The 20,990-nt window shown below is 38.1% G+C and overlaps 1 protein-coding gene across 2 annotated transcripts in view; it reads right to left on the minus strand.

Annotated features, from left to right (window-relative positions):
- Window positions 1-20,990, minus strand: part of VIRMA (vir like m6A methyltransferase associated) — a 65,846-nt gene that overhangs the window by 12,444 nt on the left and 32,412 nt on the right. For both annotated transcript variants that reach the window (XM_023222853.2, XM_023222854.1), the window contains exons 9-17: window positions 18,744-19,235; window positions 17,555-17,709; window positions 14,621-14,703; window positions 11,830-11,923; window positions 11,023-11,567; window positions 10,256-10,491; window positions 9,531-9,783; window positions 6,221-6,438; window positions 156-288 (exon numbers count right to left, since the gene is read on the minus strand). In XM_023222853.2, the coding sequence (XP_023078621.1) occupies window positions 156-288; window positions 6,221-6,438; window positions 9,531-9,783; window positions 10,256-10,491; window positions 11,023-11,567; window positions 11,830-11,923; window positions 14,621-14,703; window positions 17,555-17,709; window positions 18,744-19,235 (2,209 nt within the window). The remainder of the gene's footprint in view (window positions 1-155; window positions 289-6,220; window positions 6,439-9,530; window positions 9,784-10,255; window positions 10,492-11,022; window positions 11,568-11,829; window positions 11,924-14,620; window positions 14,704-17,554; window positions 17,710-18,743; window positions 19,236-20,990) is intronic.

Consider the following 20,990-nt stretch of genomic DNA (forward strand, 5'->3'; position numbering starts at 1 on the left):
CTGGTCTCAAACTCCTGGCCCCAAGAGATCCTCCCACCTCAGCCCACCAACGTGCTGAGATTACAGGTGTGAGCCACCGTACCTAGCCAAAGATTTCAAATTTAAGAAACACCAAATACATACATACATATATACACAAACACACACATACTTACAATTGCGTCAGAGTTAAGAATTTGTCTCATAAATTCTAAAAATGAAGATGCAAGCTCTCCTGTGTCCTTACTAAATGTGCTGACCACTCGTTTCAGTAAACTATGCAGAGCACTATCGTTTTTCCTTAAAGAACTGTAAATAAAGAAAATAAAGAGAAGATATTATCTTAAAATATGAGCGTATAAAACTGGTATGAGAAATGAACTCGGTTCAGACAGAATAAAACTTACTCCATCATTTTTAAAAATGTTAAGAAGTACTTTGTTGTGTCTTTGTACACAAATATAACAAAGAAGCATCAATAGTTACCAACTCCTTTTAAAGCTAAGCTTCAAGTTCTTAAAAAAAAAATTTCCCCCAAATAATACATTTATAAAATTTAACACAAGAGGCTGGGTGTGGTGGCTCATGCCTGTAATCCCGGTGCTTTGGGAGGCCGAAGGGGGTGGATCACTTGAGGTCAGGAGTTTAAGAGCAGCCTGGCCAACATAGTGAAACCTGGTCTCTATTAAAAAAAACAAAAATACAAAAATTAACAGGGAGTGGTGGCACATGCCTGCAATCCCAGCTACTCAGGAGGAGGCTGAGGCAGAAGAATCACTTAAATGATTGGGAGGCAGAGGTTGCAGTGAGCCGAAATCATGTCACTGCACTCCAGCTTGAAGGACAGAGCGAGGCTTCATCTCAAAAAAAAAAGAAAAATTTAACACAGAAAACTTGCCAGTTCCGTATTTATAAACCTTTTGGCCAGGCGCAGTAGCTCACACCTATAATCCCAGCACTTTGGGAGGCCGAGGCAGGAAGATCACAAGGTTAGGAGATCCCAACCTACTATGTTACTGGCTAACACAGTAAAACCCCGTCTCTACTAAAAATACAAAAAATTAGCCAGGTGTGGTAGTGCATTCCTGTAATCCCAGCTACTGGGGAGGCTGAGGCAGGAGAATTGCTTGAACCCAGGAGATGGAGGTTGCAGTGAGCCAAGATTGTGCCACTGCACTATAGCCTGGGCAACAAAGAAAAATAGATTAAATTCAAAAATAAAAATATTAATGGGAAAAGCATGGGTTCAAAATCGAACTATACCAATTACTAACCACTACACACAATATTTAAGTGAGTCATACTTCCATGCTCTATCAAAAACTAGGGCCCTATTAGAATGCCTAACATTTTAAAACTTGCAATACCAACTTCTGGTGAGGATGAGGAGCAACTGGAGCTCTAATACCCTGCTGGTGGGAATGAAAAATGGTATCTCTACTTTGAAAAACAGTTTGGTAGTTTCTTTTAAGGTTAAACATACACCTATCTTACAACCCAGTAACCCCACTCCTAAGTGTCTACCCAAGAGAAATGAAAACTGAGATTCACACAAAACCCTGTATGCAAACCTTTATTCATAACCACCAAAATCTGAAAACAATCCAGATTGCTAGAAAATTAGTCACCAATAAGAACAAATTACATGACTCTAAGCATCTGTCAAAACACATAGAACTGTACACCATAAAACATAAATTTGACTAGATATAATTTTTTAAAAAATCGATAAGGGGTTCGGTGCAGTGGCTCATGCCTGTAATCCCAGCACTTTGGGAGGCTGAGGCAGGCGGATCACGAGGTCAGGAGTTCGAGACCAGCCTGGCCAACACAGTGAAACCCTGTCTCTACTAAAAGAAAAAAAAATACAAAAAATTAGCTGGGTGTGGTGGCGGGCACCTGTAATCCCAGCTACTCAGAAGGCTGAGGCAGGAGAATCACTTGGACACGGGAGGCGGAGGTTGCAGTGAGTCGAGATGGCACCATTGCACTCCAGCCCAGGTGACAGTGCAAGACTCCATCTCAAAAAAAAAAAAAAAGACTGCAGACTATGACCAATGAATCCAACTGTATTACAAATGAACCATATAACCAAACTGAAGGAGACAGCGAAGAAAGAAGCTGACATAAATAACTTTGCAAAACAACTTTTTGACTGGATATACAAAGGTTATAGACAAAAAGAACCATATACAAACACTGTACTCCTGTTGCTCAATCTGTTTCCCACAGGAGTATGGTTTAGTAATGAGTTTGAGACTGCTCCTACATTTGTAAACTAGGGCTAAACAAATAAGCAAATATAGAAAATGAGAGCTGAATTTCTCACTGTTCGAGAATAAAATAATCAAGAAAGGGAAAATGCTAGAATTCACTTCTGGTACTGGATCAAAGTATTAGTATGGGCCAGGTGTGGTGGCTCACGCCTATAATCCCAGCACTTTGGAAGGCAGAGACAGGTGGATCACTTGAGCCCAGAGTTCAAGACCAGCCTGGGCACCAGTTGAAACCCTAGCTCTACAAAAAATACAAAAATTAGCCAGGCATGGTGGCTTGTGCCTGTAGTAGTACTTGGAAGGCTGAGGTAGTGCATAAAATTTCCACACACTATTCAGTAGAATGTATATTCTGTGGTTTTTGGATGGAATGTTCTGTATCTATCTGTTAAGTCCATTTGTTCCAGGTATAATTCAAATCTATTGTTTCTTTGTTGCCTTTTGTCTTGATGACCTCTCTAATGCTTTCAGTGGAGTATTAAGGTCCCCCCTACTATTATTGCGTTGCTGTCTATCTTATTTCTTAGGTCTATTATTAATTGTTTTATAAATTTCAAAGCCCAGTGTTAGGTGCATATATGTTTAGGATTGTATTATTTTCCCATTGGACAAGGCTTTCTATTATTATATAATACCCTTCTTTGTCTTTTTTTAACTTTTTTAACTTGCATGAAATGTCTTTTTCATGCAAATGAAGGAGGAGCAGGAGAAGTGATTGAGACCAGGAAGCGGAGGCTGTAGTGAGCCCAGATCACGCCACTACACTCCAGCCTAGGCAACAGCATTAGAACCTATCTCAAAACAAACAAACAAGCAGACAAAAAATCCCATCAAGTATTAGTATGAATTCATTTTCTCAAAAACATATATAAATTAACACATTTATTGTTTTAAATTGTTTCTCAGACATATGAGGCATGCTTTTTGCAATTGTTCTCTCCAGGATATTAGCATGTTTTGTTCCTCACCTCTTTCAGGTCTTCATCTTTGTTCAAGGGTCACCTTTTTAGCAAGTGCAAGGACCTCCCTGATCAAGTTTCCATATTTCAAATGGCAACTGCCATCCTAACCTCTGACCCTTACTATCCTTCTTCCATATTCTATGTTTTTTCTGTAACATACTATGTATTTTATTTACTTATTTATTGTCTGTCAACCCACAGTAGAGTGAAAATACCAAGAAGGCATGGATTTTTTTTTTTTTTAACTGAATTCCCAGTACCTAAAATCAGTGCCTGGTCCAAAGAAGGCATTCAATAAATGTCTGTGGACTAGACGAATCTAGTGTGTATTTTCATTCCTTCATAGTGCCTACTAGGTACCAGGTTTCTAGGTGCTGGGGAGTGTGGTCAATGTAGCTTATATTCTAGTGAGGGAGACAAGCAAATAAGAAATGAATCCATATAATGTGATGTATAAATCCATATAATGCAGTGGAAAATATGAGCAGGGACACAAAGGGCAGGCTATTTAGACAGGAAATATATTCACACAGATACCAGAATGAAGTGATAAAATAAGTCATCAAAGAATCTAGGGGAAAAACATTTTAGGACAAAACAAACAAGCCTGGAGATAGGAATAAGCCTGACAAGGGAACAAAAAGTGAGGATAAAAGGGCTATAAGATGACTCAGGGCCAGACTTTATAAAGCCTTACAGATCATTATAGAGAGTTTGCGTTTTAATTGAGGTACAATAGGAAACCATTAGAAGGATTTCAGCAGAAATCCTGTTTTAAGTTTTAAAAGATTACTCTGGCTTCTGAGAGAATGAATTTTAGAAAGCCAAATGGTGGAAGCAAGGATACCAATTAGGAGGCTATTGCAATGGGCTATGCTAGAAATGATAGTGGCCTGGATAAAGGTAATAGCTACAGAGGTGGAGAAGAGGGATCAGATTCAGGATGTATTTTGGAGAAATAATCCACAGGACTTAATGAGATGCCATTAGACAGTCAAGTAGAAATATCAAGTAGATTAATGGGTTACTTGGAGCTTAGCAGAGAGATTAAGGTTAAAAGGGAAAAAGGGAATAGGTTAAGAAGACTTAGGACAAGGTTACAGATAAGAAAAAAGGACTAGAGGCCGGGCGCGGTGGCTCAAGCCTGTAATCCCAGCACTTTGGGAGGCCGAGACGGGCGGATCATGAGGTCAGGAGATCGAGACCATCCTGGCTAACATGGTGAAACCCCGTCTCTACTAAAAATACAAAAAACTAGCCGGGCGAGGTGGTGGGCGCCTGTAGTCCCAGCTACTCCGGAGGCTGAGGCAGGAGAATGGCGTGAACCCGGGAGGCGGAGCTTGCAGTGAGCTGAGATCCGGCCACTGCACTCCAGCCTGGGAGACAGAGCCAGACTCCGTCTCAAAAAAAAAAGAAAAGAAAAGAAAAGAAAAAAGGACTAGAAACATTAAGTCTAGGAAACCCAACAAAATCATAGATAATACAATAGCACAGGTATACGAAGAATATTTGTGGGAGTACCTAACCCAACTAGGAAAGCTTTTTGGCTTTTGTGGAAGTGCAGTGTGTGAGGTGAGTTTCAAAGGACATAGAGTAAATATCTAGGCAACAGGAAAAAGGTAAAAGGCTTTGGTGAGAGACTGGATGGGGGCAGAGCATGAGGAATGGATGTGAAGCAGGTGCCATCAACTGAGAGCACATACAGAAGACACAGGTATGTCAGGACAAGGAGCTGGAGAAAGGAAGAGCCAGCACCAAACACAGTACCTGCAATGTAAGTTTTCAACCAGTGCTGCAAGAATTAATGAGAAAGAGGCAAAAGTATGTTTCCTCATCCTTACTGTCTCATAATCCCATGTAGTTTAATAAATCTAAGTACTAGCCGGGTATCTTCCCTCTTCCTTCTAGCAAAGAAAAACATCAGGGCATGGACAGAAAAATTACAGTAGAGTTGAAATTATACTTGATAGTCAGCAGTCTGAGGTTTGTATCATTTCTTTTTCTTTTACTTTTTTTTTTTTTTTTTGAGACAAGGTCTCGCTCTGTTGCCCCGACTAGAATGCAGTGGCATGATCACTGCAGCCTTGACCTCCCAGGCTCAAGCAATCCTCCCACCTCAGCTTCCGAAGTAGTTGCGACTACAGGTGTGTGCCACCATGCCCAACTAATTTTGTAAATTTTTTTTACAGAGATAGGTCTCCCTATGTTGCCCAGGCTAGTCTCGAACTACCAGGCTCAAGCGATCCATCCACCTCAGTCTCTTGAAGTGCTGAAATTATAGATATGAGCCACCATGCTCAGCTATTTATATAATTTCAGATTAACTTTGTCCCAGCCACTCCTCTAGAAAACAAAATATGGTCAGCTCTCCATTCCCATGGATTCTGCATCCACAGATTCCACCAACTATGGAATGAAAATATTATAAATAAATAAATAACAATATGAATAGAAAATAATACAAATTTTAAGATACAACAAAACAATTATTTACATAACATTCACACTGTATTATAAGTAACCTAAGGTGATTTCAAGTATATAAGAGAAATACTGTACCGTTTTATATAAGCGACTTGAGCATCTATAGATTTTGGTATCCAATTCCCCATGGATACTGAGGAACTGTACACAGAATCTGCATTTTAGCTTTAAGGTCTATAAAATCCCTCTAGCATCCATCACCTCTGAGGATACAACAACGAAACAAAGACCTTAAGGCATGAATTACCATCCCTGGAACAGTGAGATTTCCTTCCAAATACCATACCATGCCCACAGTAATTTGTGTATCTATTCATTTTATTATCTTTAATAAAAGATTCTATTATTAGCATGACCTTTCATTGCCAATTAATATTTTCCGTACACACAAAATTTCTCCCATGAAAGAAATCATTTCTTCAACTTTCTACAATAGGTATGAATTAATGTGGGGTGGGTGGGCAGTGACAGAATGAAAAAATTAAATCTGAGAGTATATTAAATTAGATAAATCATTACCTTTTTAAATGAAATAATCCATAATCATGCTCTGCAAGAAACATCATTGTTCTGACACACGTCAGTAAACAGTTGTAACTGCTCTCAGAGTTAGCCAGTGTAGCCAACAGACAGTCACAGATGGAGGCCATCAATTCTTTATTTGGTAGAGAGTTGGAGAGCTGCTCCAGTTCAGAAATAGAACCTTCAGAAGAGCTTGGTAAAATAAGTGCAATGTCCTGTGGGGAGCAGGGGAAAAAAAATCAATTTTTTAAATGATTATCACCATCACTTAGCACTTTTGAGAAATACATAGCAATTAATATTCAATAACTATCTCATTAAAATATTGTTGCTACTGTTCTATCCCAAACATATACTTAAACACATTAAGAATAATGAAATTACTTTTCCCTTTTAAAAAAGTTAATACAAGGATATACACTTAAAGGAATAAATATTTAAATATTTTGATTTACTTTTAAACAACATCTTTAAAAATTTTTTTTCTTTCGGTATTGCAGTAAATACAGTTTCTGTTTTCAAAAGGTTAAAGGTAAAAAGTATTTTGTACTACAATGATTAACATACTGTATTATTTATTCATCTGTATCTTTTTTGGTTTATAAAGAAACTTTTCAGAGAAATAAAGCTTTTTTTTTGAGACGGAGTTTCACTCTGTTGCCCAGGCTGGAGTGCAATGGCACAATCTCGGCTCACCGCAACCTCTGCCTCCAAGGTTCAGGCAATTCTCCTGCCTCAGCCTCAGCCATGTGGCGCCACATCCAGCTAATTTTGTATTTTTAGTAGAGACAGGGTTTCTCCACGTTGGTCAGGCTGGTCTCGAACTCCCGACCTCAGGTGATTCACCCGCCTCAGCCTCCCTAAGTGCTGGATTACAGGCATGAGCTACCACACCTGGCCAGAAATAAAGTTTAGTATATATTAATACTGCAATTTAAGGCTCGGCACAGTGGTTCACACCTGTAATCCCCGTACTTTTGGAGGCCAAGGCAAGTGGATTACTTGAGGCAAGGAGTTCAAGACGAGCCTGGCCAACATGGTGAAACACCCTTCTCTACCAAAAATACAAAAATTAGCCAAGCATGGTGGCGCATGCATGCAATCCCAGCTACTGGGAAGCTGAGGCAGGAGAACCACTTGAACCCAGGAGACGGAGGTTGCACTGAGCCAAGATCGTGCCACTGCACTCCAGTCTGGGCAACAGAACCAGACTCCATCTCAAAAACAAGCAAACAAAAAAACAAAAAAAGCCCCCTACAATTTAAAATATCAGAAAGTTGAATGGATAGAGGAGATGAACATTTAACCACAATCTTTCAATCAAATAGTTCCCTCTACTTTTTATATATATGTATATACTTCTAAATTCAAGTTTTCCAATGCTAAGCAAGTTTAGCTAATGATAACTCTAAAAACTCTCACTACTCTTTATAGAAGTAAACTGAATTTTTTTTTGAGACGAAGTCTCCCTCTATTGCCCAGGATCTGTGCAGTGGCACAATCTTGGCTCATTGCAACCTCTGCCTCTTGGGTTCAAGCTGGGACTACAGATGCGCGCCACCACATCCAGCTAGTTTTTTTGTAGTAGAGATGGGGTTTCACCATATTGGCCAGGCTGGTCTCAAACTCCTGACCTCGTGATCCACCCACCTCGGCCTCCCAAAGTGCTGGGATTACAGTACAGGCGTGAGCCACCATGCCCAGCCAGAAGTAAACTGAATTTTACAAGAGCATTTTGTATTATGTTTTATCATCTTTAATTACTTCAACATACTGAAAACTCACATTCAACTTGGCTTAAAACTATAAAACAAGGCTTGAATCAGAAGGAAAACATGGCAAAGTGAGGCCATCAATGAGATTCGTGTGACCAAGGCAGCTAGGATGCCACAGGACTATTCAATGTAGTCATGCAACCCAAAGCGGATTACATAAGAAATACCAATCAAGTGGACACTTTGAGGTACAAGCACTTAGAATACTCTTTCTACCAGGTCTCCTTCTTTGTGAAAACAAGTCATACAAAAAAAAAAAAAAGTTCTTTCTTGACCTGGGTCTTAAAGGTAACCAAACTGAGTATCTGTTAAGGTAGAAAAATAGTCTTCCAACATGGGACTCTATTCTGCCTGAAATAAAAAATCACATTTGATGACCACTTAGCAAGAGCATTCTGACAAGCTAAAATGACATTAGGCATAGAAATCTCCAAAGATCTCAATCATAATGGGCTTTAAAAGTTAAAACAATTCTCATTAACCCATGAAACTATAAACTGGAAGTCAATAATATAGACAACAGGAAAAAATAGTACTACTGTTAGCCAACATCTATAAGCAAAGTAGTCTGAAACACACTAAAAATGTAGTAGCCTTCAAAGGTTGCCCTAACAAGAGAACATATTAATTCAATCAAGCTATGAAATTTAAGAATGACTTGGCGTAGCCAGGCATGGTGGCTCTCGTCTGTAATCCCAGCACTTTGGGAGGCTGAGGCAGATGGATCACCTGAGATCAGGAGTTCAAGACCAGCCCGACAAACATGGTGAAACCCTGTCTCTACTAAAAATACAAAAATTAGCCAGGCATGGTGGTATGTGCCAGTAATCTCCGCTACTCAGGAGGCTGAGGCAGGAGAATCACTTGAACCTGGAGGGGCAGAGGCTGCAGTGAGCTGAGATCGCGCCATTGCACTCCAGCCTGGGCGACAGAATGAGACTCCATCTCAAAAAAAAAGAATGGGCCGGGTGCCGTGGCTCAAGCCTGTAATCCCAGCACTTTGGGAGGCTGAAACGGGTGGATCACGAGGTCAGGAGATCAAGACCATTGTGACTAATACAGTGAAACCCCGTCTCTACTAAAAAAAATACAGAAAACTAGCCGGGCGAGGTGGCGGGCGCCTATAGTCCCAGCTACTCGGGAGGCTGAGGCAGGAGAATGGCGTAAACCCGGGAGGCGGAGCTTGCAGTGAGCTGAGATCCGCCGCTGCACTCCAGCCTGGGCAACAGAGCGAGACTCCGTCTCAAAAAAAAAGAAAAAAGAATGACTTGTGTAACGTAATTGGAAGGAAAATGAATTAGACCCTAAAAAACACCGAAACAGTGACACATAAAGCAATTACCCAAGGTTATGATCTTATAAAGGAAAGAAAAAAGCTCTTCAGAGAAACCCATGAACAATAGCAGGAATAATAAAACAGATGAGAGCTGTTCATTCACAGCCAAAATTTACATCAAGATGCTTAAATACACACACACACACACACACACACACACACACACACAGAAACTTTATAAAATAACTATAAATACCTGATCACAGAGAGACTGCAAAATGGATGTGACATATTCAACACACTGTTGGCGAATAACACTGTCTCCAGGAGACCGCACCAAAGCTAAAAGATCCTGGAATATCTCTGCGTATCTTTCATCACCTTTAATAGTTCCATTAATTAGATGCAAAATAGCTAATTTACAAGCTTTGTTTGAAGCCAGAGCATCAAGAAGAGCAAGCAACCTGGTGGTTTGGCTAGTATACTGTTTTTCTTTATCTTCTGAAGTGCTGAAATAAAATCAATACATTTAGTAAACAAAGTTCCTGATCTTAAGGCATTAACTAATATTTATTTCTCATTACACATCAACTTACACAAATTTTGCATAAAACATTTAATTCCTTGGGTATAATGACAAATCCTCTGGAATTTTACAATGACTGCAAAAATTTTATAAATTCAGGTTTCCAATAATATATTTTCTTAAATCAGAATACTTCTTTAGGATTCACCATTTGAAAACCCCAAATCAAGACCTTCAAGATACCTTGCACATGAAATGATGAAATAAAGCTTTCTCATTTTAAGAGTCTGTAAGTATTCATATATACATATGTGTGCATATGTAGGTATATGTGTATATTTACATGTTTATATGTTATCTGGGCATTACAAACCCTAGTTTCCAAATTGTAAGGAAAAAAATATATGTGTCAAAAATAACTTGAGGAAAAAATTTTTTATGCAAAATGAAAATACCTTTGCAAGTCTTCTACAATCAAATCCAACACAGTTCTCATAATCAGAAGTGCAGTTGGTGAGGCAAGGTCACACAATTGAACACAAATACGCCGTAACATATGTTGAATGGGCTGGCAGGTTGTGCCAGAGAAAGAGCGAACTATTTCTTGGAGCAACTTTGCTTGAACATGAAGGTGCATGCTCCACAATTTTCGGGTGTTGAGTGCCACTGATATATCATGTGGCTCAATAACCTGTTAAAAAAGTATAATGTGTGTGTACGTAGATTTTTAAATATTTATTTATAGTCACAAAAACTGTTCAGGAAGAAATGTTATGAAAAGAACATTTTTACTGCATGCTTAAAACATTTAATTTTCTATTATACAGTTAAACATTTGCTTGAATTCAATGAGTCTAAAAAATCTTATTGTTCTCAGGTTAGCAGTTAGTTGAGTAGAGTCCACTGGTGAAGCAACCTAGTTATTCGCAAATTCTAACACATGGTAAGGAGGGGGAAAAGGATGTAAAATAACAGAAATATATAAGTACAAACATACATAACAGCATAATAAAACTCACTTTAACAAAAATTTATTTAAAATGTTACCCCCATATTTCCTCAATGACCAACTTGTTTCAGTTTTATCTCCCCCTCATCCGGTTATTTTATGTCTTTTTGGGAGGAAGGGAGATGAGGGTTTTTGTTTTTTAACAAAATCACTGGCTTTTTAAAAAGTGTTACTGCAGTCATTTATAAGATGCATGTTATATGGAAGTGATACCTGAGTTGTTTGCATGGGCAATGGAAGAGGCAGCAGCTCTGAAAGGAGTATGAGTCCAGAAAAAAATCCTTCAGGAACCTTCAAGATTGAAGAAAGAACTTCTTTTAACATTAAAGACCAAGTATTATTGGCCAGAGTCTCTTCTGAGATTGTGAGTTTTTCATTAACTCCTTGTGTAAAAGTCAGTAAAATATCAATGATATCATTCTGAATTTTCTGTTCATCACTATCCAAACGACCTGAGAGGGGGATAGAGCACAGGAGCATATGTAAAGTAACAAGTGCTGAAGGAACACGCATGTCCTTAAACTCAAAGGATCCACCTCTCAGGAGTTCTGTTAACATAGTTTTAAGAAGAGTGAGTGTGCAGCGAGCCATTGAAATAGTAGTAACTCTGTGAAGGGTAGTCCCCATGTTGACATGGAGCCTCCAAGGCTGAGTCAGAATACTGTTCAATTTTTGCAGAACTCGAATAAATGTGTCCATTCCTTCAGCAGAAAAAAGCTGAATAACGGCAAGATTCCATTTCAGATCTTTCTGTTGACCTTTATATAGGATAAGGAAAAGAAACAAAACTAATTACATATATGTTAATAACTGATTAAGAATTATTATTAAACTAAATATTTAATATTTATTTATAAATGATTTTTACATTTATAATAAATGATTTTTATGATATTTACTTTAATTAAAATATTTATCATTATTAAATGATGTTTAATAATTATTAAACTAAATATTTAATAAACAATATTTATTCTAGGCTTAAGAATCATAGTTTTTAAAATACAGTAGCCACATTACCTTCAACAGGAGGTGGTGGGCATGCAACATTACAGAGAACACGTAAGGCAGTTGTAAGGCCAACTCCTTCTGGGGTCATCAAGTTATCAATATTCTTTAAAAATAAAAATGAACAGAATATTACATTTCTTAGTACCCATGAGATCAACAGAAAATTCCAGACAAGGAATTACTTAAAAATATGAGCTTCAAGTTAAGAACATACAATATATTTATTAAGTAAATTTAAACCATGAATAAGGCCCTAGAGTTAAATTAATTTATCAAGATTATTTGATCTCTGGCATATGTTGTACTATATGCAATATTACGTAAATAAAAACTGTAATGCACAAGTTCATTGAAAAGAACCAACTAGAACAAAGATAACATAATGAAATGTATGAAACTCCCTGTATTAAGAGTTTACAATGGCTACTTTCTATATACTCTTTTCATACATCTTCTCTGCCAAAAATGAAGCAGTAACTATATTTAAAAAGTCCTGTGGAGGCTGAGTGCAGTCGCTGACACCTGTAATCCCAGCACTCTGAGAGGCTGAGGTGGAAGGATTGCTTGAGCCCAGGAGTTCGAGACCAGCCTGGGCAACATAGTGAGACCCTGCCTCTACAAAATATTAAAAAATCATCCAGGGGTGGTGGTGCATGCCTATTGTCCCAGCTACTCAGGAGGCTGAGGTGGAAGGGATCACTTTAGCCTGGGAGGTCAAGACTAGAGTAAACCATGATCATGCCATTGCACTCCAGCCTGGGCAACAGAGTGAAACCTTGTCTCTAAAAAAATAAAAATAAAAAGCCCTTTGAGTACTCAACTTCCTTCAAAAGTGAGGGAGCAGCAGGGAATGTTTTTGGCCTACATGGCATACATTTTTTTAAATGCAGATACCAAGGGAGTCTAACATACTGTAGCCAGGTGGGGCACAGGTTAAAGGACAAACAAATACAATTGCCGATGTCCTTAGCACCTGCCTATGCTATGTTTCTAGGTAACAAATAGTTAGGTTTCAGTTTTCTTAGCTTTCACAGAACAGCATTATCAATCGTTTAAAAACTTGGGGCTGGGTGTGGTGGCTCATGCCTGTAATCCCAGCACTTTGGGAGGCTGAGACGGGTGGATCACCTGAGGCTGGGAGTTTGAGAACAGCCTGGCCAACATGGTGAAACCTCGTCTCTACTAAAAATACAAAAATTAGCTAGGCGTGGTAGCACGTGCCTGTAATCCCAGCTACTCGGGAGGCTGAGGCAGGAGAATTGCTTGAATCTGAAAGGTGGAAGCTGCAGTGAGCCGAGATTGAGCCAGTGCACTCCAGCCTGGGTGACAGAGCAAGACATCATCTCAAAAAAAAAAACACCTTGGAAGAAATAACATTCAAAAAACATTACTATCTCTTAGCTCATAGTAGCGTCTAGACCAAAAAAAAAAAAAAAAGTGACTATCTCAATTTAGCTTTTCTTTTATTCTAATCCTTTTCCTTGTAATTCCACAAATTACATAAAGCAGCAGGAAGACACAGAGTGAAGTTTCAGTCTTGGATCAACTTTTTATAGTCCATGTTGGGATGAGAGCCACTTACAATAATCATAATGGGATGAAGGTTTACATAAAAATCAACTCTTAACTACAGCATGTAATTCACATCTCTACATCTAAATTTCTTACTGATTAAACAGTTTTACTCAAACCATCGCCATTTATTGAACATCTTGTTAATACTCATTCAACCATGCACAAGTACCCAGAATACATGACCATCTAAATTTACAGGATATTAATTGTACTTCTCCTGAATAAAAGAAAATGTAATGAAAAGTTCTAGATGTCATTTGAGGTTCAGATTAAGAACATGGAAGAATATGATGGCACCACAGGAAGTAAAAGTACTCTTAGGAGAGTTGCAGTATAAGAAGACAAAGAGAAATCAGTAAAGAAAAATCTGAAGCAGATAAACCCAAACAACACTTTGCTGTGGGTCCCAACAGCAACAAATTAAACAATATACAAAAATTATTTTAATAATATACACTGCAATTCCAAAACCAAGATGGCTTACATACTCTCTCTCTCATACACACACGCAAACACACATGTGCATGCATGCATGTGCACACACACTCACGCACAGATTTCACCTGCTAAATGAGAGAGAGAATTCAAGATCCGTTCTGCTCTTCTAACCTGAAACTTTTTATGCATATATGAGTGCTTTTAACTTTCCTTCCTATGCTACACAGTGACTCGACTAAGGAACAGAGATGAAAGTTTTGAATGTAAAATTTTAAAACTGCATTATGAGTTTTATGAATTTTAACTGTTATGAATTATCTCAACTGCAGATTTAACCATCCCAAATTAACAAAGAGAACCAGCCTCCACTGCAATTATCTGGAATGGGCCCTATCAATTTTTACGTAAATATTTTGAGTGAAATTCTTTTTGAGAAATAACATTTAGCTGAAACAGTTATATGTTACGTGACTACAGCATTTAAAACACTTATAAATGTCATCAAGATTGTAGGTGATACTATTTCCATTTCAGAGGGAAAAAATAGGACAGAATCCAGTAGTGAAAAGTAGTACAGTACACAGGGTTATGTGCACGTGTATTCACATATGCATATAATCACACATCCATCTATATACATATACCAATCTGTACCTACAAAGTCTAATAAATCAATCAAGGACACTTAACAATGTCTACATTATCTACACAAGTGATTCAATGCAGTATCACCATATACTACCACACAGTTTCAAAAAGTCAAAGCACTTTTAAGTTTTACACTTACCTGCTTAACATACTCAATTAAGTTTGGGATGCAGTTAATTTCAAATCTAAGGTTTTTCAGAGGTTCAAGCCACTTGCCAAGTTCTTAAAAAGAAAAATAATAATTTATAATATTTAAAAATAGAAGGCTTTATAACAAAGAAAGTAAATATTTTTTCCAAAGAAAAACATTACTAGGTCCATGTTGATTTCAATCATCTAAATTTCATACAGGGATGGACTTGTACTTAATTCTTCTTTTTTTTGAGACAGAGTTTCACTCTTGTTGCCCAGGCCGGAGTGCAGTGGTGCAATCTGGGCTCACTGCAACCTCTGCCTTCTGGTTGCAAGCAATTTTCCTGCCTCAGCCTCCCGAGTATCTGGGATTACAGGCACCTGCCACCACACTCGGCTAATTTTTGTATTTTTAGCAGAGATGGGGTTTCATTCACCATGTAGGCCACGTTAGTCTCGAACTTCTGACCTCATGATCCGCCCGCCTTGGTCTCCCAAAGTGCTGGGATTACAACTTGTATCTAATTCTTTAGACAAGTTTTTCATTCTGTTGCCCAGGCTGAAGCGCAGCAGTGTGATCATGGCTCACTGCAGTCTCAGCCTCCTGGACGCAATCAATCCTCCTGCCTTAACCTCCAAAGTAGCTAGGACTACAGGTTTGCATCACCACACCTGGCTAATTTTTGTATTTTTTGTAGATATGGGGTTTCACCATGTTGCCCAGACTGGTCTCAAATTCCTGAGTTCAAGTGATCCACCTACCTCAGCCTCCCAAACTGCTGGAATTACAAGCGTGAGCCACTGTGCCCGGCTTAAACAATTTAGTTTTAAAATGAAAGAAGTGCCTACTCTTAGTTATCTGATTTCTGCAAATTTAGATATTTAAATGCTTAGTCTATATAATTAAAATTAATTTTTACAATTTACAACATTAAAAAATTACAAAATAGGGTCGGGCATGGTGGCTCACGCCTATAATCCCAGCACTTTGGGAGGCTGAGGCAGGTGGATCACAGGATCAAGAGATCGAGATCATTCTGGCCAGCATGCTGAAACCCCATCCCTACTTTAGTCCCTACTAAAAATACAAAAATTAGCTGGGCGTGGCAGCACGCACCTGTGGTCCCAGATACTGGGGACGCTGAGGCAGGAGAATCGCTTGAACCTGGGAGGAGGAAGTTGCAGTGAGCCGAGATCACGCCACTGCACTCCAGCCTGGTGACAGAGCAAGACTCTGTCTCAAAAAAATGTATATATATACAAAATAGACTGCTTATAAATTAACGTAACATAGTGTTTATTCACCTATCTTTGCCACTGCCTCTCACACCCACCCAAAAAAAGTATAAACAAAATTCATTAATTTCTAAAGGAATCAAACCCAAGGGGAGATATTTTGCTGAGTGCCTTTTCCTCTAACATGAAATTTTAATTTTGTCAACTTCCAAATTTGCCCTTATAAAATTACTATCACCCCAAAGAATGACAGCAAACTTTGTTTATAGAATAAACACAAATAAAATCTACCATTTACTGCAAACAAACTCAAAACTCTCCCAGAAGCTATGCCATAACTCCTATATTCTATCACCAAAAATGTTTGTAGAAAAGCACTCTAATGTAAAAAGTGAATTACCAGTTCCAGATGCCATATAGGAAATAGAAAATAGTAGCCAGGTCTTTCCTTAGTTCTACACTCCTCCACAAGAATTACAGCTGTACACAATTTTCCCCATGCATTTTAAAATTAACTCTTTCTTATATATAGAATATATTGCTCAAAGATATAAGAAATAATAATAAAACAAATACCAGAATACCCAACACCCTGAAAAAGTACTAAAGCACTAATAATACCTTTGAAGACACTGTGTGCCCTCCTTTTATAAATGCATTCTTCAGGGAAAAAAGCTATTCCCAGAATGGGAAGTTGAGTTTACTATCCAACTTTTACTGGAGATATCACAAGTAAAATTTAGGATTAAAAAGAAAAGAAGAGGTCACATGCTATTTTAAACCTTTTTTTACAGTATTTACTCAATGTTATCAAATTTTCTACTTGATAAGGTCAGAAAATGAGGAACCAAAATAAAATAATTTAAAACTTGTAATTAGGTATATTAAACTTTTCAAGGCTGCCCACATAAGGTTTCCCATAAATGTCATTCAATATACATTTATATACTTAAAAAAATAATAGTCATATTTACTATTCTTTACTTCTGAGGATAGCACAAATGTGTTACTCCACAATTAGATTTCTAAGTTGCAGTTTGTGTTTTATGTAGAAATAAATACATACACAGCAAAACACACAGAGGAAAACTATACCCAAAAACTGAACTTTTGAGTCTTTTTTTTTTTTTTTTTTGAGATGGAGTCTTGCTCTGTTGCCCAGGTTGGAGTGCAGTGGTGCAATCTCGGTTCACCGCAACCTCCGCCTCCCGGGATCAAGCAATTCTCTTGCCTCAGCCTCCCGAGTAGCTGGAACCACAGGCGTGTGCCACCACGCCCAGCTAATTTTTGTATTCTTAGTAGAGATGGGGTTTCACCATGTTGGCCACGCTGGTCTTGAACTTCTGACCTCAGGTGATCCACCTGCCTTGGCCTCCCAAAGTCCTGGGATTACAGGCATGAGCCACCGTACCCGGCCTTGAGTTTGTCTTTAAACTACCTCTTCCATTTTGATTAGAAATTTCAACAAACCACCAATTTTCATGACTTTCCAGAAAAGGTAGTTGTAAAAACTACTTTGTTTATATACTAAAACATTTTATCAACCTTTAGTTTTTAAAAACTATCTTCATAAAAAGTAATTTCAGGAAGTTAAAAACAGTATTACTATGTATATTATCAAAACATGATGAAGGACTAATTACAGATATTCAAAGGTTTGTTCCTTCACATATTACAAATGCTTAAAATAACTTAGATACCATACCTTGCAATTTAGCATTATTTTCATCTGCTTTACAAAGCTTCAAGAGAGATGCTGCATGTTGTTCTAGCATTTGAACATCACTGGAAGACTGAACCACCACCAAAATAAGTATACATGCATAATTATAAGCTACTGACTTCTTAGATTTGGAATCACTGAAACAAAATAAGGTTTTTAAGTTTTGGATACAAAAACAATTTTTTAGGAACAATTTTTAAAATATTTTCTTCTACTTGGCTTTAAAGAGATCAAGGAAATTTACAATAAAACATGACTGTCTGAAGACAAGAAATCAGATTTTACAGTTCATATCCAATGCACCTGAAACCATTACTTAAAAGTATATAAAAAAGCATACATATCACTATGGAAAGTAAAATTCTATTAAGAAATAAGATCAAAAAACAATGAAATATTAACAAGTATACTTCATTAGCAATGAAAGATTAGGAAGTATACTTCATTAGTCTCCTTCAAAATATTTGTCCAATCTGGATAAATAGGAAGGAGTATGATTACCTGCCTTCAATACTCAGTATTCCACTATAAACCCGTTAAGATATAGCTAGGCATGGAAGTCATTGCTGTTTGCTTTTTGTAAGCACCCCACAAAAGATCTGTCACTCAAGGAATTACATACCAAGTCCTCACCGTGAGGGCAGTTATCTGGATGCCATTTGCCTTGTGTGACATGAATCAGAAATAAGGCACGTCTCTCTTCTCATACACTAAAACCCTCTGCCCTACCAAGAAGGCTCTTCAAACCATTATAATTCTCAATTCACCCACCTAGTCAAAGCAATTCTGAATCCAAAGCATGGTTTAGAATGCAAGGGCAGGAGCCAGCAAGAGAGTGTAAGAGGAATAAAAGGAATATATACCTTAAGGTACATATTCCTGTGCCTTAGAATTCCCCTCTACATAAAAGAGCAGAGGGTACTACAGTTGCAATCTTTAACACCATGGGGTAACTGAAGGAAGGTGCTAAAGAGTCCATTGTATTACTTTATAGCCACATCTTATATTTTAGAGATTTCTGTCACTCTAACCTTTAATTAACAAGTTATGTGTTACATCAAAACTATAGTTTTTTCCCTCTCAAAACAACACTTTCTTTTAAGAAACTAAACCATTAGTTAATCTGATTTTCTAACATCACAGAAAATTTAAGGAGTAAGTAGGAAATTACCCTAAGGCTTCTTTGGAATAGTACTCCATTAGAGTAATAAGACTTTGGAGATTTTTCTCCAGACTAAAAACATGGCCAACAGCTGATCTTCCTACAGGATTAAAAGTAATCAAATAAAGATTGTGCAGGGTTCCCAAGAGATCTGAATGGTCAGTTTCTTCACTAGCTGTACAACGCTGAAAATGGCTGAACAGCTCTGTAATACATTGCAATGTCTGTGTTGAGTCCTGTAGCCACAAGGCAAATGCATCATCAATAACACCATCAGATTGGAGACCTTCCTCCTCATCTTGATCATAAAGGTGACACAGAGCTCGTATCAATAAATTTGTTGCTTCATATTCCGACATAAAAAAAAGAAGACCCTTCTGTGACTGTGCAAGAAACTTCAAAACATCTTTTGTGGCTTGCAGCACACCAGGGTGAGCACTTGTTACTGGAATTGACAGAAGCAAGGTAACCAACTCCAAGAAGTGATGACTGTGAAGATATCTGTGGAAGAGTTAATTGATATATGTCAAGTCAGTGCAAAGCACTCTTCATTTACTCTATATTCAGACAAGACACCGATAAAAAATTTTAATGACCATAATCCTTATCCTTAGTAATATACTGCTTTAACTGAAAACATAACGTGACTGGCAAGTCTTCTCTAGATGAGGCCAAACAAAAGTGAATGTTCTGTGAGGCTTTGTCCTAGTTAGCACTCAACAGACGTTAAATAAATAATTATTGACAAGTTTTTCCTTTAAATTTTGGGACTTCTTTCCAGGATACTTATCAAATGCTCCTTTTTCACCATGGTCCCACTTTATTCATGGCATATCGGTATATGCAAATTCGTACATCTAGGAAAAATACAGTATATACACAGTCAGCACTCCGCATTTGCATTTGTGGATTAAGCCAACTGCAAACTGAAAATATTTTTTAAAAGTGCATCTGGCACCAGGTGCAGTTGCTCACACTTACAATCCCAAGCACTTTGGGAGCTGAAGCAAGCAGATCACTTGAGGCCAGGAGCTCAAGACCAGCCTGGGCAACATGGCAAAACCCTGTCTCTACAAAAAATAGAAAAATTAGCCAGGCGTGGTGGCACATTTCTATAGTCTCAGCTACTGGGAAGGCTGAGCCCAGGGAGGTAAATACTGCAGTGAGCCATGACTGATTCACTGCACTCCAGCCTGAGTGAGACCCTGCCTCAAAAAAAAAAAGTCTGGGCTGGCTGTGGTGGCTCACACCTGTAATCCCAGCACTCTGAGAGGCCAAGGCTGGAGGATCACTTGAGCCCAGTAATTTCACACCAGCCTGAGCAACATAATGAGACCCTGTCTCTACAAAAAATTTTTAATTAGTTGGCCGTGGCGGCCCATGCCTGTAGTCCCAGCTACTTGGGAGGCTGAGGTGGGAGGATCGCTTAAGCCCAGGAGGTTGAGACTGCAGAAAGCCAAGACCATGCCACTGCACTCCAGCCTGGGCTAGGTGAAAGAGCAAGACTCGAAAAGAAAAAAATATATCAGTACTGACTGTGTACAGACTTTTCTCATACATCATTCCCTACACAACAGTAGTATAACAACCATTTACAGAGCATTTATATTGTACTATGTATTATAAGTAACCTAGACATGACTTCAAGAGGATATGCATAGGTTATATGCAAATACTACAACATTTTATATTTTATATCAGAGACTGGAGCATCCTTGGATTTTGGTATCCAAGGGAGGTCTGAGAATAATTTCACAGACGGTGAGGGATGACTATACTATAGAAAAATATAGTATATTCAGATTTACTACAGTAGATCTGAATTAGTATCTCCAGAGAAAAAACTTTCAAATTATCAATTTTTAACATTTAAGTAGTTAGTATTGCCACACATAGCACTCTTTTATCAAATCTAAGAATTATTCTTTAGCATACATAGTCTTAAGGGGAAAAGACCGAATTTACTCAACACTTCAAAATAGACACAAATGCTACTGACAACTTCTTTGGGCATCCTTATCTGTATGGATTTTCTTCCTTGCCTATAGGCCATGCCAGACGTAAACTCTTTAATTTTTTTATGAGACGAGATCTAGCTATGTTGCCCAGGCTGGACTCAAACTCCTGGCCTTAAGTGATTCTCTGGACTCAAGTGGTCCTTTTGCCTCATCCTCCCTAAACTCTTTTCCAAATTTTACCTCTCTTTTCTTTTTAATTTTTTGGTTCTGGAGTACATGTGCAGAATGTGCAGGCTTG

This window comes from Piliocolobus tephrosceles, chromosome 7 (genome assembly GCF_002776525.5).
Source record: "Piliocolobus tephrosceles isolate RC106 chromosome 7, ASM277652v3, whole genome shotgun sequence".
Lineage (NCBI taxonomy): Eukaryota > Metazoa > Chordata > Mammalia > Primates > Cercopithecidae > Piliocolobus > Piliocolobus tephrosceles.